This window comes from Bemisia tabaci, chromosome 4, assembly GCF_918797505.1.
Source record: "Bemisia tabaci chromosome 4, PGI_BMITA_v3".
Lineage (NCBI taxonomy): Eukaryota > Metazoa > Arthropoda > Insecta > Hemiptera > Aleyrodidae > Bemisia > Bemisia tabaci.
The window spans coordinates 11261810-11288764 of NC_092796.1; the positions used below are offsets into that span (position 1 = coordinate 11261810).

The window sequence follows — 26955 nt, forward strand, 5'->3', positions numbered from 1 at the left end:
ACGGTCTTCGACCACGTCGCGTCCTCGTCAATGGCGATGACGTCACTGGTTTTTTCAGCCGCGGGAAGGGTCAGGCGTGCAGGATTGGCAGATATCTTGAGGGATTTGATCATTGGTCTAATTTTATGCTACTTTTAATTGAATTGATTTTCAGCCACCAGCGATGGTTGTAATTAAACGAAAACCTAAGATGGAAAAAATAGAGGGACAGCATTAGCTATGTGAATATAGTATACGTGGTCTTTTATTTAAAGATGTGTATTAATTAACATCCTTATGAATCAAAATAAAACTCGTTTCGTTTACAGTTGATTGACTCAAGCAACTATCCGGTCAAGTTTTCAGGAATTTTATTTTCCTGGTATTTAAGAAAAAGTCAGCATGCATGCATTCCTAAAGATTATTCCAATGGAGCCATGGTGAGACTGAAACAAATTACGGACTTTTGAGCTTTGCATACTGCCGTGCTTAGGAAGAACGCCGTATGAACTTTCGAGAGTTGCCAAATTTCCCTCGATAAAACATGTATTTTTGCCAACATTCATGCATATTTTCCTCGAAAGTTTTAGATATTTCGGATTAAATGACGTCCAAAAATGTCTGAAAATTTTGGAAAATAATATTCACAATTTTCGCAGTAATTTCGGTTTTCATCGGTAGAAACTTGGCAATGTGTGAATGCTCATACGGCGTTCTTCCGTATAGCACGACAGCATACATAGTCAGGTGATTTTCTTGTTTCGTCCGTAAAACCAAAGAGATACTGGAAATCGCCTCACGACCCAAGATCTGCCTCATGCTTTTGCGTTCCGGTCGGGAAATTTTGCACCTCTGTCGCCTCTGTGCACTACTCGATAACCAAAAGGCGATTCGCATTGATGAAATATGTTATCGGAGCAATCAACCGCAGACATTCCCGTGCAAGTGCGAAAAAATCAATTTCGGAGCACAACGCGGTAACTCCGGTTCGACGCCGCCGGGAAAGGTCAACATCCGTTTTTTAGGTTCGCGCGTCACGCGGAAGAGATGGGGAGGAATATGAATGAAGGGTAAGCGACATCAAAGCGAACAAGGGCGCCCGCCACAATTCAATTGTATCAGACGATCACACTAATGGATGTTCGCCCCATACTGCTCTCGGCATCCTGTGCGGAACTCGCATTCGAACATTTTCAAGAAGTGGGTGCGTTACTATATGTAGACTCGTGAAATCTCTGCTCGCTGATGTGTGGAGCGATGACCTATTCTGACCAAAAAATGAACGAGTAACAAGGTTTTTAGCGACTGGGTAAAGAGGAAAAGCACGGGGAATTCAATTTGGTAGGAAAATAAACCGTGTGGAAAGAGGGAAACTGAGGAAAAACTGAAAAAGATAGGGAACTTTCCAGTGGTGTCGACGAATATCGACGGTGAAACTACCAAACCACGTATCTCGGTTTGCGACGTCGCAGACTTCCTGTCATACTTTATTTTTTAAATGAAAAACTACTTAACGTCCAGTCTTGAAAATTTCTGCGATTTTTCCTCCTTGTGCGGAGAAAATTCTGTGAAAATTTCAAGGAATGATATTGATTTGGTCTACTTCAAAAAAATAAAATGTGAGCGTAGATTTTTAAACACCGCAAACGAGATACGTGGTTTGGTAGTTTCACCGTCGATATTCGCAGTGCTAAGGAAGAACGCCGCATGAGCCCTCAGACGTTGCCAAATTTCGATAAAAACCGGATTTACTTGGAAAAATTATGAACATGTTTTTCCCATATTTCCAGACAATTTTGTACGCAATTCAATTAAAATCTTTGAACATTTCAATGGAAAATATTCATACATTTTGTCAAAAGTACATGTTTTGTCAAGCGAAATTTCGTAACTCTCAAATGCTCATACGGCGTTCTCCCTTAGCACGGCAGTATTGAATTGAGTCAATAAGAGAGGTCGGACGAAATTTGGAAACTTCAAAGCTTATAACTCCGGTTGAAGGACACTTCGACAGCGATTTTTTGTCCGCACACCTGGTTCTTCTAGTGTAGTTTATGTCCGCGCGTTTTTTCGGCAGGGGAGTTCGTGCCGTAGTACCTTGATTTATTTTGCGAGGAAAGCTCCGTGCTCTTAAAGGATGCCTATCATTCTTAAAATGTTGGAGCGCCTTCAATTTCGTCTGATACTGTGCAACTCCTCTGTTGTGGAATGCTCGAGGCGCCGTGGCACGCTGCGGCGGAGCGGGCGGCTGGCCAACTCCCAACGCGCAATAGCGCCTACAAACCTAAGGGGATACTTCAAGCATCGCGCAATGCGTAAAGTATCCCCTTAGGTTTGCAGGCGTTAGTGCGCGTTTCGCGCTGATAGCACGCCGCTCCGCTGTGTTATGACTCATAATATTTAAAATCGCGGAGTCGGTGTTTTTCAGCTCATGATTTTGAAATTTTTGCACATTCTGCATGGATTTTCTTCATTTAAATTGATGAAACAAAATGTGTATTCAAGGAAAATATAAAATGTGTTTTGTAATTATTACGGTGGTTTCGTGTCAATTGTAATGATTCCCGAAGCCCTCTAATGTTTTCTTTTATATTTTGTGCGTTTACTGTATGCTGCAGTGCGGTGTCCGCGCAACCGAACGCTCGAAATTGGACGTATTTGACTCTAAAAGATCGATGTACAATGTACATAGTCTTACGGGTTAAAACAAGTGATTGCGAGCTTTTTGGTTTCTCTCCAATTTTTATTCAGTTTTGTATAGTTTCTTTCAACACAACTCTTATTTTCCGCGTGAACGTTAAACTACTAGACGAAACAGGTTCGCGGACAAAAAATCGTTGACGGAATGTCCTGAAACCATTACTCCGTTTATACAAAACTTTGAGGTTCTGTAAGTGGTTTCATTGGTTTTTTCGTGAAATTCTCTTCAAGGAGCGCCCCTTAAAATTTAAAATGTGACGAAATACACATCAAAATTTGCAGTTTTAGTCAAACATTTCATGTCCGACCTTTCTAATTGACACGATCCACTGTCGGACGGTTTGCAATTGGCTGTTGACAATCTGAATTATATTATTGCTGAACTCCGCCATTCTTTTGTGAACCCATATTACAGGAGAAAATCAGGGAATCGGGAATTTGAAAAACAAATTACGCCGGATAGCCATAGTTTGGAAAGCCGTGGACAACTAGGAAAAGTTACACGCGGAGGCATGGGTCGAGAAAATTGGGAAAAGAAAGAGGTAAAAATTGAAATAATCTGGAAGTCGGGGGAAATTTTTTTTCACGGCAATGGTGAATTTTTACGCGTCGTATCATTTCGATGAAGCTAGTCTCCAAGTGAGATCGGAAAAACTCAATATGATTATTTATCATCTATGGGTTTTTAAACAAGTCAGTACATATTATTTAAGTAGACCGCGAAATGCTTGGAATAGCTGGAAAATATCTGCGGCAGTCCTGTTACCCTAAACTTGCGATGAATCCGTCGTCTCTTCGGTGGCCAGAGCGATACCACTATTCTAACTCCGGGGAGCTCGTTGTGCCTATATGGCAGATTGAAGGCGAACCAGTCTTCAGAAGACTCGCTGCGTTTAGTTGATACCTTTGCAATGTTAATGTCAGATTGCAATGATACCAGCCCAAGAAGTTGATGCATCTACTGACTTTTATGAAATCTTAGCTTATCAGGGCACCTATCGATGACCTGTATTCGCCCTGAAATAGAAAAATGAGAAAAAACGGTAAAATAGACCGCGTTAAGCAGAGAGGAACCAAGATACATCAGCTATCCCCAAATTTAATTTAATGTTTTAAATGAAAACGGTTGTGCGGATTTTTGTGCAAATTTCAGTGAATTCCCTGCATAGTACGAAGCAAATTCCTGAAAATTTTCGAAGGAATTCGCTCACACGTTCTTGTGTAAAAAATTAAACTGTCCAGTTAAATTTGGCAGTAGCTAGTGTGGCTTGGTTCCATTCTGCTGAACGCAGTCAAAGTAATGATTGCGTCTGGAAAAGTAACCTCTATCGTGCTCGTAAGATATTGAATTGTTTTGCGGTTAATTTTGCAACCCTAGAGCGGAGTTACGCTCCTTTGTCTGGGATACGACGATTTGTGTTATGGCTTCCAACTTTATTAACAGTGTTTTTGTCTCTGACCCCGATTTTTCGAGCTAACTCGACAAAAATTGCTCCAACATTATTTCCCTCGCGAGCGAAGAGTCCCTTCAGGGTTGCCTCAGTCAGGAAATACCGGGAAATGTCATTGAGCTTCAAAAAGTTAAGGAAACCTGGAAAATTCAGGGAAAAATCGTTAAGTCATCTTTATTTGCTTTCTAGAACGAGTTCGACGTTTCAAACAACAAATTTTGCCCGGAAACTATTTCTAATTATGTAGCTTTAACCATCTGGCATATCGTCAGGGCCAATTCTCAGGGAATTTCACCAGAACCATGTTTGCCACAGTCAAGGAAAACCGTGAAATGTCAGGAAATTTTATAAAGTCAGGAAAAACCGGGAAGTATCAGGGAAAATGACGAAAATGCTGGGGAAAATTTGTTAAATCTTCTTTATTTGCTTTCTAAAATGGGTTTGAGGTCTCGAACTACAAATTATGCGCGAAAACTATTTTAAATGATGTCCTCTTAACCATTTGCCATATCTTCAATTGTCAGGAAATTTCACCAAAATGTGTCAGGGAAATCAGGGAAATGTCAGGGAATATCATTTTCCAAACTCTATGGCAATCCTGCAGAACGAATCAGGGAAATCAGGGAACTTAATTTTCTAAATTCTGTGGCAACCCTGTCCCTTGGCTCGTGGACGGTAATTTCTTTAAAATGTCATGAAATTTCGCGTCCCGGGCACGCTTGCATCGGGTCAACAGGGCGCCTCTCTGGTCTCGCAGCGCGCAAGAGACAATGTCAACAACACCCGTCTAACAAGTTAATTTACTCTAATCTGGTATCGGGCGCGGGCCACTCGCGAGCTTTGTCTACGTCACGAATCAGGGCCGCGAACTAACCGGGAGGATCACCCCCCCACCCTCCCCACAAACGCCTTTTCCGTACCCTCGTCGTCGGGGTTTTCTTTGATTACGTGCGCCCCCCCCCCCCCCCCATCGGGGGTCATCTTGGCCGATTGAGTTTCGTTCGCTTCCGTTTCGTCAAGAGCCTGGAATCTCGCCGTTCCTTGGTGGTCAGTACGCATTGTCGCCAAGGATGAGAATAAATGAACCGCGTTAAGCCGAAAGGAACTAACACTGGGAAAAAAAACACATTGGATCTAGAATCAAGACTCTTAAAAACATTGACAAGCAAAAATACTCTTGATTCAATCAGATTTAAGCTTAAATCAAGAACCAAGCCTCTTAATTTGAGCGGATTTCCTTTTGATTTAAGCTTAAATCTAATTGAATCAAGAGCCCTTTTTCTTGTCAATGTTTTCAAGAGTCTTGACTCCAGATCCAATGTGTTTTTTTTTTCCAGTGAAGCCACATCAGGCTCTGCCAAATTTCATTCGACTATTTAATTTCTCGCGTGAAAACGGTGGTGCGGATTTTCGTGCATAATTCAGTGGATTTTTTGCATATTACGAAGAAAAGTCCTCAAAATTTTCAAAACAACCCGCGCAAACGTTCTCTTGTAAAACATCAAACTGCCTAGTTAAATTTGACAATAGCTGATGTGGCTTCGTTTCTTTCTGCTAAATGCGGTCAAAACGTAGTCAGGCTGTCGATGAGTGCAGAAAGTTCTTCGGCGCGCAAATTAATCGCGAAAAAATTTCCTTTTTCCATAAGAAGGTCCAGAATACCAGATTAGCCAAATAATTGAAAAAACTAGCGTACTTATTTCTCTCTCTCTTCCCCTCCCCCTCCCTCCCTCCCCCTCTCTCTCTCGTTTTTGCGACTGAGAAAAAAGTCTACCTAGGAAAGTTTTTCCACGCTACGACGGCGAGCGTTAGCATGCACCTGCACCTGCGCGCTCGAACATTTTTCGCACTCTTGAACATGGTTCTTACAGATGCTCGACAATACTTGATTTTTGTTTACCTAACATTTTATCTGATTGGAAGTACTTAAATTTTAAAATGTTTTCAATTAAGGACCGTTTTTAACTCAAATACTGGTGAAAAACACTACTAAGCACGGTCGAACGGTCTACTATCGCGAGACGCTGAAAGGTGCTGTGATATTACTGTGTCAGTGGCGCTCCGCCTCCGCTCGTGTGATTGAGGTATTATAACAATATAAAAGAAATTGTCGATTTTCCCATTTTTCCTTTCTTTTTTAAAGAATGATAACACCGTTTTTTAACTGGAAGAGCTCACCACATATGCAAATATGCCGGAAAAACTGTCAGGCGAAAGTGCTTGAAAATACTCACATTCTGATTTTTCAATCCTGAATGGCTCAAGGAAAAAAGCCTTTGCGCCCTCATTATTTCGTGTAGACAACATTGACTCCCTTTGAGTATGAATTGTTGCATTCAGGAGTCTGTATCGACGTGGCTTATTTTTTCGTGCAGAAAAGGAAAACACGGGCGAGGAATTCTAAATAGGTTAATGTCGATTGATTCGCGATCCGGAAGGAGGGCGGCCACGCAAGGCGCCAAAAAAGGCGGTCCTAATACGCCCCTTGCTCATTGGAGCAATCATTTGCCAGCGTCTTGGCACGACCAGCGTCCCCGGGAACCGGAAGCATGAGGAAAGCGAGTGCGCCTTCAACTGTGTGTATAGGCAACATTGACTACCGTTGAGGTCGAATAGTTGCTTCTGAGCGCCTTTGATATTCAGATCGGCTCCGCTCAAACGCCCCTCTGCACCTTCTCGGCATCCAGACAGCTTTTTACTTTTTATCGTGGATATTTGAATGCTGCGTTGAAGCGCGACATATTCACCCGTAATCGAAGGAGAATATGATAAATATTTAATTTAAATTTACTGAGATATTTCGTTCAGCATATTGTTCCATTGTACGGTTTCGGTGCCGCTTAAACCAACAGCAGCATCATTTTTTGTGACACCGTTTGTATTTCCTTCGAAATCAATTTTCTTTACGAAATGTACTGTTTTGGGATTTCTTTTGTTTAGTATAATATGCACTTAAACAACAGTGTTAACTGGTAGGGACCCTTTCAAATAACATTTACCACGTTTGAAATATTGGTTCAGCTCCCATTGAGCCAACTTTTTATTTATCAGTTCATTTGTATATTACTTACGCACAAGCCTCAGAGAGTATGGCAGTATTCGAAGATAGTTCTGTTCTCCCTCCTGAAAACAAATTACAGAATTTTACGCTTTTTTCATGAAAGTTAAAAAATAAAGAAAATAGAGGTTAAAAATCAAATTATATACAATTACCAGTAATATTGAATTTCCCCTGGTAAGTGAATACAGTGTACCTAAGAGATTCAGCACCATAATACACGCTACCTCCGCATATTTTACATAAAACACGGTGGGCAGATCAAAAGTTTCTAACTTCAACCCACAAGTGCGTAATTCACGTTGTCTGTACTAGACAGCTCAAACTTCCCGCTTGATAAAAAAAAAACCTAACTTTACTTGCGTCAAATCCGGGCTTCAAGTAAATTCATTTCAGTGTGCGTGTTGCGATAAAATTATTTTCTCAGAATGATGAATTAATGTTAAGAATTTCAGAAGCGGCATGCATGAAAAGAGCAGACACTTCGGTGTGAAACCCAACTCTAACCATGAACGTCGTGAAACGACCCGCACACGATTGTTTTCAATTGCCGATTTAAGCTTCGTTAATTTTGGTTCTTTCGGAATACGGGGGAGCTTGGATTAACTTAAAGTTAATTCTGGGTACGTTATTAATATGTTCACCAAGTCCTTTGTGAATTTTCGACGTGGGAAGACGTGTATTGTGGCATTTTGTTCGGACTTAGTTGAATAGGAAGAAACCAAATCGCATCAAGATTCACCTGAAGAAGAGAGATTTGAAATTTTATTCCTCCGTGAGACTTAATTTTAGAGGTAACCACCAACGCCTTTTTTCATGTTCAAAAATTTTCCCCAACTTTGAAATTTTAGGAACACGAACGAATGTGCGGTTACATTAGTTTAAAAATATATATATAAAACAACTTTTTTCCTCCCTAAATCATGACTTAACTTTTCTCTGCTTTATTCCGTCCCATTTTCCTTTGTCTAATTGGTGCATTCCAAAATTAGTAACCCTCGTCTGACCGATTGATCGGGTCTCCTCGTCCCGAGGATTACCAAGTAAAAAAAAAAAAAAAAACAAAAAAAAAAAACAAAAAAAAACTCATAAATGCAAAGCTTTGGACTTCTATCAATGTCAGGTTGTCACACTAGAAATCGGAAAACAAAGGAAAATACTAAAAAGGAAAAGAAGAACAAAAAGGAGAATCAGAAAAACACCATGAAGAAGAATAATGGAAGAAGAAAAAGATAATTTAAGAGACGATGAAAAAGCAGCAGAAATAAGATAATTCAGAAGAACATGAAAAAGAAGAAGTTGTAGAAGAGAAGGAAGAAGAAGGAGAGGAGAAGAAAGTAGAAGAAAAAGGAATTCTTCTTATCCATTTTCTTCTTCCGTTCTCTGTCTTCGTTTCCCTATTCTTCCTCATGTTATTTTTTATCCTTTCCTTCTTCTCCTTGTCTTTTAGTTCTTCTCTTTCTTCCGACGTCTGATGCATTCTCATCTGACGAATGCATGTTCGCAGTTTTACGATCTGAGTTTGTCAGACTAGGGTCAGTGAGCCGATTCACAATCGAATTGTGAAAAAGCGAAAACTGTTGAGTCGGGCATACTGATATCAGGGCCTGGAGTTACAACCTAACTTTTTCACACCTAACTTCGTCGATTTTCACAGTATGCGTATTTTTCAAGAGAGCAAACGAGTTCATCATTACCACTCAGAATCACACGAAAATCGCGCCGTGATTGCAACCATTGACGCAAAGTTAACATCAAAGCTCAGCTGAGTTCGCCCTTGAAATTTCATGTGAAATTTCACGTGAAATATCAGTGAAATTTCAAAAGGCCTCATAAATTTCAATTTTTTTGAAAAATTGATTTATTTGCCCCTTAATTCCTTTTCTTCACTGATGTTCCTAAATTTAATAATAATACATTTTCTTATTGTTCCTCACGCCTGTTTTTTCTTTCTTTCCGATTAGCTAGTCTTGTTACTCTCCTATAAATAATATGGCATCGTAAAACAATTGTGTCCCTCAAAAAATAGTCATGATTGTGCTATTCTTTTCAGTAGGTAAAATTCTTCTCTAAGATTAGAATTAATAGTATGTACCTAAGTACCTTTCTTTTCTATTGCTGTAAACTTTATTTGTATTTAAATGATAAATTTCAAGAATTATAGATGAAGAACCCAGTACTCAGTGCATTGTATGTATCGTTGGAGTACATATCTCTGCTGTTTTTTATTTTTTTTGGTTTTTTCTACGGTTTTTTTTTATTTTATTTATTTATTTTTTTTTTACTGAAAATCATTTTCTTCGCAGTGAATACATGAAGTTTAGAGCCAAAAGAATACGAACAACGAAAAGTAAAGGTAGGAATTTTATGATCATTTTGTCTTAGTTGACCGGCAAAAATCTACAGTACCAAAAATCTATGGCACGAATGCGGACGAAACAAACAACGACGGTTGAATCATTTCGATTTTAGCCGCCATTTTGTTGCGTGGCGGCAAGAGGGCACGAGATACGACTCCCTAATACTCCCTATGCATATTCGTCTTGTTGTGGCAAGCAGTCGGGCAGTAAAATTACTAGAATCAAAAATTACTGAAAATCAAGCTTAGATTTTAATTTTTCTCGGTTTCATTGAAATTTCATGAAATTTCAAGTGAAATTTCAAGTGAAATTTCAAAATCTTATTTTTCATGAAATTTTCCATCTCAGAAGCTCAGACATTGTTAAATGTCAGGGCGGATGCCGGATGAGCTATTAGTCTTGAGCAGTGGCGTGGCGTGCTTTGCGATATATCGATTGATCTGCCATTTAAACCATGAGAAAGGATCGATAGACAGGGTGCTCGCAACGGACAATTTAATGATCGATTCTTCACCACAACTTCAAATGGAAAAACATCGATAATTTTTCATTCACGCCTCGACACTGATTGTCAACGTGTAGACATTTCTCTAATTTGAAACGAAGATGTTTCGTATAAACGAGCTATTTTCGCCCAAGAAATCGGCAACATCCCCTCTATCCAATTAAAAGAGGCTTCACTCCCATCTAAGACCCATGCTAGTACAACGAGCATGTATGCAAGCGACAAGACGGATTGATTAGGCTTCACCTCTTTAAAACTCTTCCTGAACGACATAGCTATCTTTTTTTCAGTATGATTTTCAATCAAACCCAGGGCCGGATTTAGGGGATGGCCACATGGGCCGCGGCCCATGGCGGCAAATATTGCAATTTTTTAAATGTAGCTATAAAGAAAAATCGGATTCAGGAAAAAAATTACAAACGAGAAAAGGTGATCAAATCTCTCATTTCCTGAGAGTATATCTCTAATTTTGGCGTCTTCCTGTGATACAATAGACAGCACCTTCAATTAGTCGAGTTAAGAATAAGAGAGAAAGCAAACACGCAATTTGGCCTGGAACGGCGCGGCGCAGAAAGCAATGATGACTAGAACTTGAGATGAAAAGGAGAAACCCTCGGCGCGGCGGTCGGCATGTAAGACATATTAGCGCCTACAAGACTGCATGAATACTGCACGCATTGCGTCAAAGACAGCGCGGTCCCAGCGGTCAGCAGCTGGCGGCGTGAAACGCATGGCGCCTACAAGTCTGCATGAATACTTCACGCATTGCGTCTTACACAGTGCATTATTCTTTCGTCGAATCACTCACATGTCGCATCTACATATTATCTAGAATCTTGGTTTTGGTAATTAAGACTTCAAATCCAGCAAAAATTTATGGAGCGCCAAAGTTCTGGTCTGGTTAGGAGTAGGGATCTAAGAGGGAACTTCACTGGAAAAAAAGAAGCTTGGATTTAGAGTCCAGACTCTCAATACCATTGACAAGCAAAAATAATCTTGATTCAATCCGATTTTTCCTTGAATCGAAGAGCCTAGTCTCTTGACTCAGGCGGATTTCCTTTTGATTCAAGCAAAAAGTCTGATTGAATCAAGATGATTTTCTCTTGTCAATGTAATTATTAAGAGTCTAGATTCTAGATCCAAGCTACTTTTTTCCTTCAGTGTTTCCCGTCACTGGAAATTCCCGGAAAACGTCTGCTTACCCGCGTTTAACAGGAAAAACACGCACTTGAGTTTTTGGGCTTTTTTTTTATTTTGAAAATGGACATAGCACAGTAGTTGTGAAATGGTCTAAAAGTAACGCCTGAATTTTCCTGAATTTTTTCGTCAACGTTTAGGCCTCCCGGATTGACGTTGACGTCAAAATTAGCGGAAAATCCGGGTTTTTTGACGATAACTTGGCAACAATGGCAAATACGACAAAAATGCATAGAATCAGAGTTGTTGGAAATTAAATTTCCAACAAATCACTTTCTTATCGTTTTTTCTGTAAGTGCAACCGTTTTAGTGTAAAATTCGAAAACCCGTATTTTTCCGGAAATTTGGCACAAATTCTCGTTCAGTCCGGGAGAAATACGGTAGAAATACGGGAGAAAGAGGGCTAACTCGGAACAAATTGCGTGATAGACTTTTCCTACAAGAATACCATCATCGGGTTGGCCTGAATAACACAAAACATACAAAATGTTTTCCACGGCTCCACCGCGGAACACCCCTTAAAATTCCTAAAATTCAAAAAGGCGGCCGTGTTTAGATTATCAAGCATCAAGGTAATTTAAAATGTGCATCTCGTGTGGTATGAGGTGTCGTTTCCTATGTCTTTTTAGTCGTAAATTTCAAATATAGTGTTAAAAAAAGCCCCTGGTCAAACGGGGTGCATCAAATCCAGGACGGCGGCCAACTTTGAACGGCAGGAGGGTATGTTTGTCCCATATGCCCTCACATTCCCCCCTGATAGTTCGTCCTAGTACCACTTCTTCGCGTGATAAGTCAAGTGAGGTATTAGTTCCTTAAAGAATATCGACGGCGAAATTCCCAAACCAGGTATCTCGTTTGCAATGTTTGAAAATTCCAAGAATTCTGCAACATCGCAAACCGATACATGCTTTGGTTGTTTCATCGTAATTTTGGTCGTAGATTTCCAGTATGACGTGATGAATACCACCTGGTTAATCGGGCTGCACAAAACTCAAAAAAGACTGATAAGTTTGAAGGGTGGGAGGACTTAAGCAAGTTAAATAATGACGCAATGAGTGAAGTGAAGTATTATTCCCTGTGTAATTTTGGTAAAATGTGAAGTAAAAAATTAAGTGGAAAATGAATGGTCAAACAGGGTGTCTCAAATCCACGATGACTGCCTGTAAAAGGCAGTAGTGTTGACCAGAGGTGTAGGTATAATGCTGGAAGGCAATATCTGAACGGTGTTTGCGTGCAACATAGTTCCTCTAACCATTACGTCTTATTTTAAAATAAAAATATGTCTTATTATACATCTTCGAAAATAAGGTACCGATTTCCGTGTAAGTAATATCCGCGTTTAAAATCCTTTTATTCCCCCCGAGAACCAAGACTCTTTTAATTCGAAATGTGAATAAAGCAAATTAGGTCACGTGAGAATCATGGCGAAATAAAAAAAAATCAATTTTCTCTAAAATCAAAAGTTGACGACACCACTCTTCAAAAAATATACTGAGGAACATCATCCGGTGGTATGAATCATCAATGTTTTCATTTTTTCATTCTTTTTCTTTTAGTAATAGGTAACTCAATTGCATGTAAATATCGCTTATTCAGCAGTCTCTCTTTGAATTGTACATTTAATTTGTAGTGTCATTTTATTGATTCTTCATACGGAGATAGTCACCATCCTCGATTTCAGCTCTTATTGAGGAGTAATATTAATTGTGAACTTTTAAGAAAACTGTTAGATTTATTTCAAAGATTTTTTACTATCACACTTTGAAATTTTCTGTTCTGTCCTTCACATTTAAAAGTCATCCACTTATCCCATAATCGGGAGACCCCGCACGATTATGGGGCACTTTCTGTTGTAAATATAAAATTTACGAACAAAATTATCTAAATTCACCGCAAACATTGCGGCATCTTAAACCCTAGTAACCTGCGGATTCGGCCTGGATTGCCAGTTTTACGCCTCCTGACCAGGTGTCATTCATCAGATCATAGATGAGGTCTTATAAAAGACAATTATTTTTGAACCTCTAATCAAAATGCTAAACCAATATTATCCAGAGATCGTTGCCTCATACTTTCAATTTAAAATGTAATACAATAATCAAACTTTATAAGCTACCCTCCCGCCGTTCAAAGTTGGCCGCCGTCCTGGATTTGATGCACCCCGTTTGACCAGGGGCTTTTTTTAACACTATATTTGAAATTTACGACTAAAAAGACATAGGAAACGACACCTCATACCACACGAGATGCACATTTTAAATTACCTTGATGCTTGATAATCTAAACACGGCCGCCTTTTTAAATTATAGGAATTTTAAGGGGTGTTCCGCGGTGGAGCCGTGGAAAACATTGTGTATGTTTTGTGTTATTCAGGCCAACCAGATCAGATGATGGTATTCTTTTAGGAAAAGTCTATCACGCAATTTGTTCCGAGTTAGCCCTCTTTCTCCCGTATTTCTACCGTATTTCTCCCGGACTGAACGAGAATTTGTGCCAAATTTCCGGAAAAATCCGGGTTTTCGAATTTTACACTAAAACGGTTGCACTTACAGAAAAAACGATAAGAAAGTGATTTGTTGGAAATTTAATTTCCAACAATTCTAATTCTATGCATTTTTGTCGTATTTGCCACAGTTGCCAAGTTATCGTCAAAAAACCCGGATTTTCCGCTAATTTTGACGTCAACGTCAATCCGGGAGGCCTAAACGTTGACGAAAAAATTCAGGAAAATTCAGGCGTTACTTTTAGACCATTTCACAACTACTGCATCCATTTAAAGTAAACCAACGCCCACCTGAACTTACACGGTAATCACTCACACTTTAAAGCGCATTTGGAAACTTTCCCAATTTTTCCTAGGAACTTTCCGCTGGGAGCTCTTCGATTCATGCTCCCGGCTCTTAAGTTTCCCGGGAAATTTTGAGTCTTATATTCGTGGAGACATTCTCTTTTCTTCCGTCTTTTTATCGGTTTTTCGTGATAGTTTTTGAATAGCCTGGCATGCAGTTGTCATAGTCGACCGAGATAAGCCATTCTAAGGATAAGTTTTTACGTAACTGACAACCCTGCTTTCCGTCATGTATTATTAATGACGTTCTTCTCAGTCGCTTAAAAAAATCCGCGGCCACAGCACAGGGTCGGTTAAGCATCAATTTTCTGTATTTCCTTGAACCGGTGAACCCCTCTGGTACGAATAAAACAATCTTCGAGCCTTCTGTATTAATAATTCGGCCTTTTCTCGCTCGTAATGGATAAAATAAGCAAGAGGGAGTTTTACTTTCTTGTGAACATAAGCGTCTCTGATGCGGGGATGTAAAATTTCATGAAATTTTCGACAGATTCGTTTATTGGGTTATTTCCAGCACGTTCGGTGATTAAACCCTTTAGAGTCTACTTACTATTATTTGGATCAAGAAACGGAATCTCCAGTGGCCATATAGTGAGGAAAAATGTCGATCACATGAACCGAAAGTACAATGCTGCATATCGGCCGCACCATTCGCTCTATGTAACCAAGCTTTTTCCACAGGGCTGGATTAAGGGGGTCCCATGGCGGCCCATAGCGGCAAATTTTGCAATTTTTTTTAAATGTAGGTATACAAAAAAAAAAAAAAAAAAAAAAAAAAATCGGATTTAGAAAAGAAAAATTACAAACGAGAAAAGACGACCAAATTCTCTCATTTTCTGAGAGTATAGTAATTTCTAATTTTGTCGTCTTTCAGTGATACAAGAGACAGCACCTTTAATTAATCGAGTTAAGAGAGAAAGCAAACACGCAATTTGGCCTGGAACGGCGCGACTTCGAAAGAAATGAGGACGAGGACTTGGGATGAAAAGGAGAAGCCCTCGGTGCGGCGATCGGCATGTAACATATATTAGCGCCTACAAGACCGCACGAATACTTCACGCATTGCATCAAACACAGTGCGGTCATGGCGGAGGCGGACAGCGTGAAACGGATAGCGCCTACAAGAATGCATGAATACTTCACGCATTGCGGCAAAGACAGTGCGATCAGCGTGTGCTTGCGTGTGCAGCGTGCGACTCAGTGCTTCACCAATCACGTGCGTCTGCGCGCGCTTCGGCGGAATTCCAAATCATTACTGCCACATTATGTTTGTTCCGCGGAATTCTTTTCAGTTATTTTTATGAAGAAGTCCCGAGAAAGTTCCGGAAAATATGAAAGATCCGAAACATTTCGGGAATTTCTAAAGTTCCGGGAAAAATGCAGAAAAATCTTGAAAGATCCGGAATTCGATACAAGTTCCGGGAAATGGGAGCACTGTATGACCGAACTTTTTCTGCGCACTCTCACCTCAACTGTACTCAATTTGCAGGTGGAGATGGAAAATTCTACGACCACGCAGAGAAAGCCCTCACTTCAATAATTCGCATAACAATGATTGCCCTCGAAGTAAGGCTTCCAGCCAAGAACCAACTTTAATTGGCCCGCAAGTGGGAGCACTCCGCAAGTTCAGTGGCGTGGCGTGAGTTGCGATGTATCGATCGTCATGCCATTTAAACCTATGGAAAAGGATCGATAAGCAGGGCGTTCGCAGCGAACACCTAAATAATCGATCCTCTACCATAGGTTTAAACGGCATACCGATCGATACATCGCAATTCACGCCACGCCACCCGCAAGTTGCGAGTCCTTTTTCTCGCGTCACTTTTCTCCTTCTATTTCTGTCGCGCTGCGCTTTTCTGGGAAGTTCCCCGGGCGCAGCCGACGCGGCTGCCGCAGCAGTATTGATGTGAGAAATACATGAATGAATGATAAAATAATTGGCCCCTCTAAGTTGCGTGCCGTTTCCGGGAACTGTTGCTGTAGTTCGATTCTCGCCCACTCACAAACGGGGGAGGGGGGGGGGGGGGTCCCAATCGTGCGGGTCTAGAATGAACGAGGGGCTTCGAGGCCAAGAGGTCTAAGTGCGTTATTAGAACGTTGCCGATGAGGGTATCGATCGAGGAACTAGAAAAGTTCGTATTCCGCCTCGCGACGATGAAACTTGTCGTCTCTTTTTAATTTCCTAAGTGGAAATTATGGAATATCTCTTGGAATCCTCTTATTTCTTAGGGTAGTAAGTGCTTGAAAAGTAAAGGGACTTGAAAAAGTCAGGTACTTTTGCTCAACCCTGAAATGTTAGAGAAATTCGCTGTAGAACTTGGACTTTTTCCCCCCACACTGGAGAAAAAAACATTGGATCCAGAGTCCAGACTCTTGAAAACATTGACAAGAAAAAGGACCCTTGATTCAATCAGATTTAAGCTTCAAGCAAAAGGAAATCCGCTCAAATTAAGAGGCTTGGTTCTTGATTTAAGCTTAAATCTGATTGAATCAAGAGTATTTTTTCTAGTTTTTTCCAGTGCAGCCAAATCATTGCATTTTTCCCATTTCGAGGAACCTCGTGCTTGAAATTTTTAATGAAGTTAATATTTTGAGAATTCATGTCGAAGAAAACATTGTAAGTAATGTAAGGGAATTTTATGTTCAAAATCTCTGAAAAGTCAGGAATTTTTGAAATCCGGTCGTTTAGACTTTTTTAAGATTGTTTCTTCTTCGTGTATGTATCCTTTCAAGAGTTGTAATCAATGGATTCGGTTCTCCATGTGGTACATGAAGATACATGTTTTTTTCGCTTCATTTTAAATATGTTGATGGTCAAACCTACAAAACTCTCCATCTCGGATGTGGTATTGCGTACTCCCCGATTTTTCTTATTTTTTTTTGGAAAGGAAGCGGACTAATTTTTCGAATAGAATTTTTAAAGCAAATTCTTAAAGAGCGAAAGGGAAATTCTCATTGTATTTTTCCCGTGGAAGATAGTTTAATATTTTTTTAAATCATAACGTGCAGTTCCTTTACTCAGCGTAACAAGTTCTTGTAGAGTAACGAAGAACCTAAAAAAGTTCGGGAATTTTGCCCGGAATAAATAATCAGTTCGCCCATTGGCGGATCCAGCAATTTGGCAACACCGGATTCCCTCCATTTAACCCTATGAAAATGTATCGATATTTGGAGGGGCCGGGTGCTCCGACAAGAATCGATTATTTAGCATAGGTTTAAATGGAGGAAATCCGGTGTTGTCAAATTGCTGGATCCGCCTCTGCTCAGTTTAGACTGGGACAAGTGCAGCCTGGTTCGTACAACTCGACCAAAAACATACATTTACATTTACATTGTCACTCGTGAAGAACAAACGAAAAAATCAAAACTTCATCGCGCAGTATTTTGAGACACGGAAGATGCATAAAAAATACTTTTTTTCTTTTTCTTTTTCTAAAAATGGAGTAGGATAGTCGGGTGGCGTGAGATAGCGTACAGCGCAGGATGTCTGATAATACGAATCACAAATTGAAGAGCTCTCTGCCTTTGGGAAACGTCAAAGAGACTTGACGTTCAATTATTTTTCTTATTTTACGACATCCCTTCTGCATTTTGACGATCCAAGGCGAGGCCATTTGCATTGCAAATATTCCACTCATTTCGTGTGATTTTTTCCTAATCAGTCTCGAGAAAAAGGGAACGAGGCGCGAAGGAAAATCGATTTCTCCGCTTCAAAAGATTCACAATCTGATAATCCACGTGCGGAATGCTGGATCGTGAAGTGTCCTCGGCCTTTCGACTGCGATGAATTAATTTTCGCTTATCACCCGACAACACTGGTTACGCGTCGAGGTACTATTTATATGCAAAATCAGGTCCCAAGGAATACAAATATTTTTTTCTTCCAAATCGCTCGCAGCCGAGGTGTCGCTGATTTTTAAAACTTGAAGGAGAAAGATTTATTTTTGAAATCGGTCGAAAAATCCTAGATTTTCTGCATTTTTTCCAGCCCTGCAGCAGTAATCTTATGAGACCTCCTCACATATTCACAGGCGTACATCCATTCTCCTGTCATTTGCAAACCAATTTTTTATATTCCTAAATTGTATTCAGTTTTGGCTGACAGAATGAATGTATGAGAAACATCATTTATTTTTCCCGACACCATACTCTGTGTTTTTCGAGTGGCGACATCCCGGTTGGGCGCATGGCTGCACATTCTGACCAGTATTCTCAGCCTTTACACCATTTTTGTGAAGGAAGAATAGCTTATTTGTGTAGAAAGACTAGCGTATATCCCTTTTACCAAACGTGTGCCCTTCAAGCGTTTTTGGTAATCGAAGTGTCGTTAATGCCATTTTCGACCTTTTTTAAGCACACTGTGTTCATTTTTCTCTCAGTATATACATACTTTTTTTCTAAGAAAAAATGGTTCACGCTCTCATTAAAAATTAGTCTCTCTTATGCCGTTTTTATAACAAGCATGGTACTTTTACGCTTGTATTAAAATGAACATTTCAATGACGCTTATACGACCTTAATTTTGGAGCAATAATGTTTTACGTGCCATTTGCACCAAGACGAATGGCCGAGTACTTTTTATTGAACACATATGTCACTCATTCCATTTCCACAATAAGCGTGTCACTAGCTTTGTTTTTTTCGTCTTTCATACTTTTTTTCTAAGAAAAAATGGTTCACGCTCTCATTAAAAATTAGTCTCTCTTATGCCGTTTTTATAACAAGCCTGGCACTTTTACGCTTGTATTAAAATGAACATTTCAATGACGCTTATACGACCTTAATCTTGGAGCAATAATGTTTTACGTGCCATTTGCACTAAGACGAATGGCCGAGTACTTTTTATTGAACACGTATGTCACTCATTCCATTTCCACAATAAGCGTGTCACTAGCTTTGTTTTTTTCGTCTTTTTTTTTTCGTTTCTTGAGAAATAGTTTCATTGCCAGGCTAAATGTTTCTACGTATCTGGGTGTTTCCAACCTCACGTCACGACCCATGCACCTATTTTTTTGTCCTGTGAAAAGTGGCTCTCGTCCTTTTCACAAAACGTGCATTCATGGTGAAACCGCAGAAGTGCGTTTTTTCCGCAGTTTGTGGCGTTCCAAACCTCCTATCATGCTGCATTTCCTATATGGAAAACTACTGAGCGTCATTTTTTGTAAATTTCAAGCCAATTTACGTGAAAACTTCAAGCCATGATGTTGGTTCGGTTTCATTTTGAAAAATAAAAAAGTAGCGGATATTTTGAAACGCCGCAACCGAGGTACGATTCGGACTGCATTTTGCAATTTGGAACTATAAATTCCGGCTCCTCTGGAAAAACACTTATAGGCATTGGGAAACTAAATGCACCTACGTCGTTTTTAAACCGGGCTAGAATTTTTAGTTCCAAATTGCAGAATGTAGTCCAATTGTTGCAGTTTCACCGCTGGTATGGCTTCCACCTTTGACCAGAAGCGTGTCTTCTAGGTTTTGAGAATTGAACTACATTTTGCAATTTGGAACTGTAAATTCTAGCCCGGTTTAACAACAACCTATGTGCCATTAGTTTCCCTATGCACATACATGTTTTTTCAGAAGAGCCAGAATTCATAGGTCCAAATTGCAAAATGCAGTCCAATTAAGATTAGCTGAATTGGACTACATTTTGCAATTAGGAACTATAAATTCCGGTCCGGTTTAAAAACAACGTATGTGCCATTAGTTTCCCTATGCACATAAGTGTTTTTTTTTCAGATGAGCAAGAATTTATAGTTCCAAATTGCAAAATGCAGTCCAATTAAGAGTATATAGCTGAATTTGTGGACGGTCCCCGCGCGACTGTACCTAAATTGCCTTCTGTTTCCGTGGCATGTCATCTCATCTTTGATAGACTTATGGATGTCTCTGTTTGATTGCACCTGTCTAATGAATTTGTTCTTTCGTGTGTTGCAGTTGTAAAAAACCGCAATGCCCGCGCCATCTAATCCAGATGGCCCGCCGGCGCCTGAGCCGCCCCGGACGGAGCTCCAGGAGCTCCAAATGCGAGCAGGACAAGTCACAGATGAAGTAAGTATCATTCAATCATACATTTTTCCATTTTTTTATACAGGGTGTAACAACTGAGTGGCGAAAAACTTATCAGGGCTTGTTCCATGGCTCAAATCAAACAGAAAAGTCCTTAACCAAAATCCTCTAAGATGCGTGGTTTTCGACGGGGAGTTCAAAAAAAAAATCTATAAATGATAGGTATCTGTTGATAGCCTTAAAAACCATAGAAACCGGCACGGTAGATTTTTGAGGATAGCTGTAACATTACGTGAAAATCTGAAGGGAGATTGGGAGAGGGAGAGAGAGAGAAAGAGAGCCTAAAACAATGATAGAATTCCGTGACCACATGTACGGTGTGGTCTCTTTAAATCGAATTTCAAGCTCTGCATGAATGAAGGTGTTGAAGGACAGGGCAGAAACTTTTTTAAAAACAAGCGGGTAGCTCTGAGAAACAGGAGAAGAATTTATCGAGAAAATCTACGAAGTTCAGAAAGTTTGCTGGACAGACTCGAAAGCTGTGTTTAGTGTCGGACAGAATTCTATTTGAAAATTGTCATTGTCAGAAAATAGTCTGTCTCTTAAAAAACTCGATTTTTAGGTCAGAAAATGGGATAAAATCTTCCTCTGCAAGATCCTGTAAGAAAAAAAGAACATAGATATATTGACAGTTTCAGAACTGCTGGCTCATCGTGGCCACGTAGAATGTCTACAATCCATACATTCAATTGTACAAAATCAATGCGTGATTTTATGCAGAAGTTCAATGCAAATTTGGAGAAAACGAAGAAATATCTGAGCGTTTGAAAATATCTCCTAGCCAAACGATTAGATATTACATCGGAATTACCCTCCTTTTATCCCGTTATTTTTGTGGTGGAGTGCAACAAAATTCTACAATTCAAGCCACTGATCCCAGTTACGAAGCAGTTTGCAATTTATTTCAAATTCTTAGGGAATTCTCTGCCGATAGTTTTTTTTTTTTTTCTGAAAACACGAAATTCAATTTGTCGCCAAAATCTGAACCGACTTCCCTCCCCCTTCCCCCATATTTACAAAAGATTTGAGAAAAACGCTATTTCACGACTCTCGAAAGAAGAGAATAAGGACAATTTTCATAGGGGTCAAGTAAGAGCAAAAACATTTGGGTCATCTTTATTTGTAACCGAAAGTGACTCGGTCGTAAAAAGCAATAATTCTGTCACGACGCAAGGGCTGGAAGAGTCCATTAAATGTAAATGTAATCCATCCAATCTTTGTCTCTCTTTCACCTGTCGCCATCTTTCAATTACTCCCCGGACAAATTGACAAGGGAGGATCGAGTACCAGATGGCAGACGGTGTTGAAATGAGCGGGGCGGATCCAAATTGACCGTCGAGAACTAATTCGCCCTGCGAGTGAAATTGCCAGTTAAAATTTCCGCGGGCTTCCTCGCGCGACCGGGCGTCGCGGGGGTAGGAGGGGGTGAAAGGGTAGGGGGTTGAGAACTAATTTCCTTTAATTGCGCGGTCGTCAGTCGGCGCGCCATCGGGAAATACGTCGCACACCCAATTTGCCACTCTATTCTTCCGTGCTAAGAAAGAACATCGCATGAGCCTTCAGAAGTTGCATTATTCAAGGTTGCCACAGTCAGGGAAAACCGGGGAAAAATCGGAGGATTTTAAAAAGTCAGAGAGAACTTGGAAATGTCAGGGAAAATTGTTGGGTCAGCTCTATTTGCTGCCTGGAATGGATTTGACGTTTCGAACAACACACTTTGTCTGATAACTATTCCTAATAATCACTGGGAAAAAAACACATTGGATCTAGAGTCCAGACTCTTGAAAACATGGACAAAAAAAAAAAATTCTCTTGATTCAATCGGATTTCTGCTTGAATGAAAACGAAATCCGCTTAAATTAAGAGGCTTGGCTCTTGATTTAAGTAGATTCTGATTGAATCAAGAGTACTTTTTCTTGTCGATGTTTTCAAGAGTCTGGACTCTAGATAAAATGTGTTTTTTTTCCAGTGATTTCTTATTAACCATTTGGCATATCTGCAATCGTCAGGGAATTTCACCAAAACGTATCAGGGAAATCAGGGATACGTCAGATAATTTCATTTTCTAAATTCTGTGTCAGTCCTGAATATTTCAGTAAAACAAACCAATTTACCGGGAAAATATTGCTGTTGAGACTTGAAATTTTACGCAGCAATTGTGATTTTCCTTCCCTCTCCCTTTTTTTTACAGGGAAAAAGACCAAGGCATACACAGGGTAGGGGTCGAGGTCAAAAAGAATTTGTAAAACGGAGGAAAGTTAGGCGAATTGAAATTGGGAAAAGTCAGGGAAATATAGCGAAATTGGTACACGGACTTTATGTCCATTTTTTTAACGTCTACAATTTTTACGTCCACAGTTCGAAAGCCCACACTATTGTTAAGTCCATTACTTAAACGTCCACTAATTTAAGTCCACAAATGTGAAGTCCACTAAAATCAAATTCAAGCGTCATATTTTAGTCCGTGTGTAAAATTATATTGACAATATCGAAATGAGAAAATTAAGAGAGAATGAGGTGTTGTTATCGTAACTCATATTTTAAATGAAATGTTAATTTCTTCTTTTGATTCATCTTTTCAAATTGTCTTTGGTAAATACTTGGTTTCATTCTATCCTTGAAATTTCCGATATAAAATACGCTTTAAATGTACATTCTTTTTTTTAATGAAATTGATTACTTCATTTTAAAAACATTTACATTTTTAAAACGTGGTAAATATTTGTAAAAAACCTTTTCCAAGCAATGGCATCGATATGAATCTCAATGAGCCGTAGTTGTGGTGAAAGAAACTATACAAAAATTAATAAAAGAGGAAAAATACTAAGAAGCACGCAATTTTTTGTTTTTAACTTATTTGTACATCGACCTCCTTGAGTCAAATTCGTCCAATTTTGAGCGTGTGGTTGCGCTTACACCACGCTGCAGCACAGTAAAAGCCCAAAACATAAAAGAATAAAGAGGGTTATTCAAAATCGGCGATTTTACCCTACGCTTGGATTTTGCCCGGAGTTGGATATGTTGTTCCCTATCACAAGACACGCCTTTTTCCGGCATTGGCAAGTTCACCCGAAATTTTTCCCGCGCGCTACAGCGTTGCCAAGTTGAAAACAGGCAAATTCCGTAAGTGGCATCAAAATTGAGCTATGAAGTTGCGGTTTTAACGAAAATTCTCTAAAAATTACGCACTTTTAGGAAATGACCATGTTTTTAATGTCGCATTAATTTTAACATGCATTATTGCCAAATTTCCGATTTTTAAATTCGACAAATGTTACATATCCGCAAATACCCAAAAAGGCTATCTTCAAATTTGAATAAAAAGTTGTCTAATCGATAGTTCGTTCGATTCCGCATCCATCGATATATTATAGCTCGCTGGGAAACTTTTGGTTCGCGAGATATCATCATTTTTGTGAACAGCTTTATGGAGCGACGACGCTTTTTGAGTCCGGGCGGATAGAAATTTTAGCCTCCAAAAACACCGGGTAGCATTAATTCCATGGTTTCCTATGTAATTTTTGGCGCTGAATCCGAATTTGACCATTTCATAAAAAAATTGTCACCAAGATGTTGCCAAATTTGGCAAAAATTGCTTAAAATCGGCCTTTTTGGCGGATTATAGCCTGTGACTTGCCAGGAGTTGATCAGACGACAAAATTGGTTATTTCCACAGTTAAAACTCGTTAAACTATCTACAAGCTGAGTCAAATTCTTTCTGCTCACGGTAAAATTAAACGCGCGACAAGCAGCAAACTGAAAAAAAGACACCAAAATTGGCGCTTTTTGCGGTTTTTGTCGTAAGTTTCTTGTTTTCCGATTAAGAGAATGTTTCTTAGGAAAATCTGAATTACGCCGAGTGTAACGACAAACTATTGTATTGTTACATAATATATAGATAAAGAGCCGCTTTAACAGCGGTCTCTCGGGCCCCGCGACGCCTAACCGCCATAGTCCCTTGTCCACCCACAGGTCCTCAGTAATTTGGAGCGCCCTTGTTCCTTTTTAAGCCCCTTATTGTCCTTTCCTGGGCGTCTTCTTCAGTTTGGTGTCGTTACTTTTTTCTATTAAACTCCATTATCTCAGAATTATAAAATAAAATTGTATACTAAATATAGGGTAATGAATAATAACGGTCAAATACCGCCAAAATTCAACGATTTGTACGTAATTTTGGCAATATTGCAATGCGTCTTGTCTTGTTTTAATGAAGTCAGTCTGAGGAGTACATTTTATTCATTAATTTTTAGCAGAAAATTTTCCATTATTGTTTCAAAATGTGGTTTATTGACACGATTCGATAAAACTCACTATTTTATGAATTTTTCCTCTCTGAACTAAATACCCTAGTTATTAGTATACATCTAAGTTGAAAATTAAATTATTCTACAGAAGTGTATTATTTTGCAAGAGAGATACATTTATAAAATTTAAAAATAAGAGGTGAACAAAGAATATAGGACAATAATATCGAAAAAACCAGCGAAAATTAAAGTATTTTGTTTAAGCTTGGCAACATTGGAATATGTTCGATCTTATTTTATTGTTCAATTTTATTAAATTCTGCTCATGTTGTTCATTAGTATAGTCAAGAAACATTCTCTTAATCGGAAAACAAGAAACTTACGACAAAAACCGCAAAAAGCGCCAATTTTGGTGTCTTTTTTTCAGTTTGCTGCTTGTCGCGCGTTTAATTTTACCGTGAGCAGAAAGAATTTGACTCAGCTTGTAGATAGTTTAACGAGTTTTAACTGTGGAAATAACCAATTTTGTCGTCTGATCAACTCCTGGCAAGTCACAGGCTATAATCCGCCAAAAAGGCCGATTTTAAGCAATTTTTGCCAAATTTGGCAACATCTTGGTGACAATTTTTTTATGAAATGGTCAAATTCGGATTCAGCGCCAAAAATTACATAGGAAACCATGGAATTAATGCTACCCGGTGTTTTTGGAGGCTAAAATTTCTATCCGCCCGGACTCAAAAAGCGTCGTCGCTCCATAAAGCTGTTCACAAAAATGATGATATCTCGCGAACCAAAAGTTTCCCAGCGAGCTATAATATATCGATGGATGCGGAATCGAACGAACTATCGATTAGACAACTTTTTATTCAAATTTGAAGATAGCCTTTTTGGGTATTTGCGGATATGTAACATTTGTCGAATTTAAAAATCGGAAATTTGGCAATAATGCATGTTAAAATTAATGCGACATTAAAAACATGGTCATTTCCTAAAAGTGCGTAATTTTTAGAGAATTTTCGTTAAAACCGCAACTTCATAGCTCAATTTTGATGCCACTTACGGAATTTGCCTGTTTTCAACTTGGCAACGCTGTAGCGCGCGGGAAAAATTTCGGGTGAACTTGCCAATGCCGGAAAAAGGCGTGTCTTGTGATAGGGAACAACATATCCAACTCCGGGCAAAATCCAAGCGTAGGGTAAAATCGCCGATTTTGAATAACCCTCTTTGAATGCTTTGGAAATCATTAAATTTGATACGGAACCACTATTATATTTACAAAAAACACATTATATTTCCCAGTAGTACATATTTCTTTTTCATCAATTTAAATAAGAATAATTCATGCAGAGTTTTCAAACATTTCAAAATTATGGGTTGAAAAACGAGAGCGGAGCGGCGTGTTACTCGTGTTAGCAGCGCAGAACGCGCACCGGCGCCTACAAACCTAACGGGATACTTCACGCATTGCGCAACGCGTGAAGTATCCCGTTAGGTTTGTAGGCGCTTATGCGCGTGTCACGCTGGTTACCTGCCGCGCCGCAACGCTTTAAGCAACTATTTCGCGTCAGAGGCGTTGCACAGTATCCTAAAAGATTGAAGGCGCACGAAATAACTAGTTAAAGAGGACTTTAAATTTTGACTGCATCTGTTACTGAAAAATGTTTAATTTGGCATTGGAGCGTTTCCTAGGCTCCCGCTTTGGTTTTCATCCTATCATATCCGTACAGTGTACACATGAACAGATGTTTTTATCTGCTCTTAGAGTCTGTTCTTTTTCATGACTTGATTCATGAATGAAATGTTTTTAAGAATGAAGGTAGTACTAGTATGCATTTATTTTTGAGGTGGTTCCTGTTATTTAAATGAGAAGAAAAAAATGGGGACATAACATGTCCACAATTTGGACAATTTTGAACATAATTATGGTTGGAAATTAAATCATGTGGACTTAATAAAGACTGGACTTAACGTTTAGTAGACATAAATAGCGGTGGACATTTATTTAGTGGACGAAAGGTAGGTGGACATAAAGTCCTGGAAGCGCGAAACTATCCGAAATTTAGAGAAGTTGTGCTCACGGAAATACGAATTGTTCGGTGTCGCGCCACAGTTTCAGCAGATTTTCTAAAGACGGATCGGAAAATTATGAAACCATTATTTAGCATCCGATATTGTCCCCGAAAACTTGGAATTTTTCCGAAATTTTTCGGGGAAGACCTGAAAAATTAGGAAATTTAAATTCTTAATTTTTGTATGTGGCCACTCCGCTATTTATTAGTATTGGTACCAATTTTATGACCAAAACGTGTACATGGATTTAAAACCATTGAAAAAGATAGACCTTTCTCTCTTGGCTAGTTGATGGGCAGAAAATAATGAAATGATAGACTAACTTTTCGCCCACTCGTACGTGATAATCCCGAAAATTTTTGAAAAGAAAAGAAAAATAACTCAAGTCAATGAACAGGAAAAATAATGTCAAGTTATGACTTTCAATGGAATGATATCCATATTCCTACAGTCCTTATTGCCTTTTATTTAATG

The 26955-nt window shown here is 39.3% G+C and overlaps 1 protein-coding gene across 5 annotated transcripts in view; it reads left to right on the forward strand.

Moving 5' to 3' along the window:
* Window positions 1-26955, forward strand: part of Snap25 (Synaptosomal-associated protein 25kDa) — a 139501-nt gene that overhangs the window by 37385 nt on the left and 75161 nt on the right. For all 5 annotated transcript variants that reach the window (XM_072299324.1, XM_072299323.1, XM_072299322.1 and 2 more), the window contains exon 2: window positions 20036-20149. In XM_072299324.1, the coding sequence (XP_072155425.1) occupies window positions 20051-20149 (99 nt within the window). In that variant the 5' untranslated portion in view covers window positions 20036-20050. The remainder of the gene's footprint in view (window positions 1-20035; window positions 20150-26955) is intronic.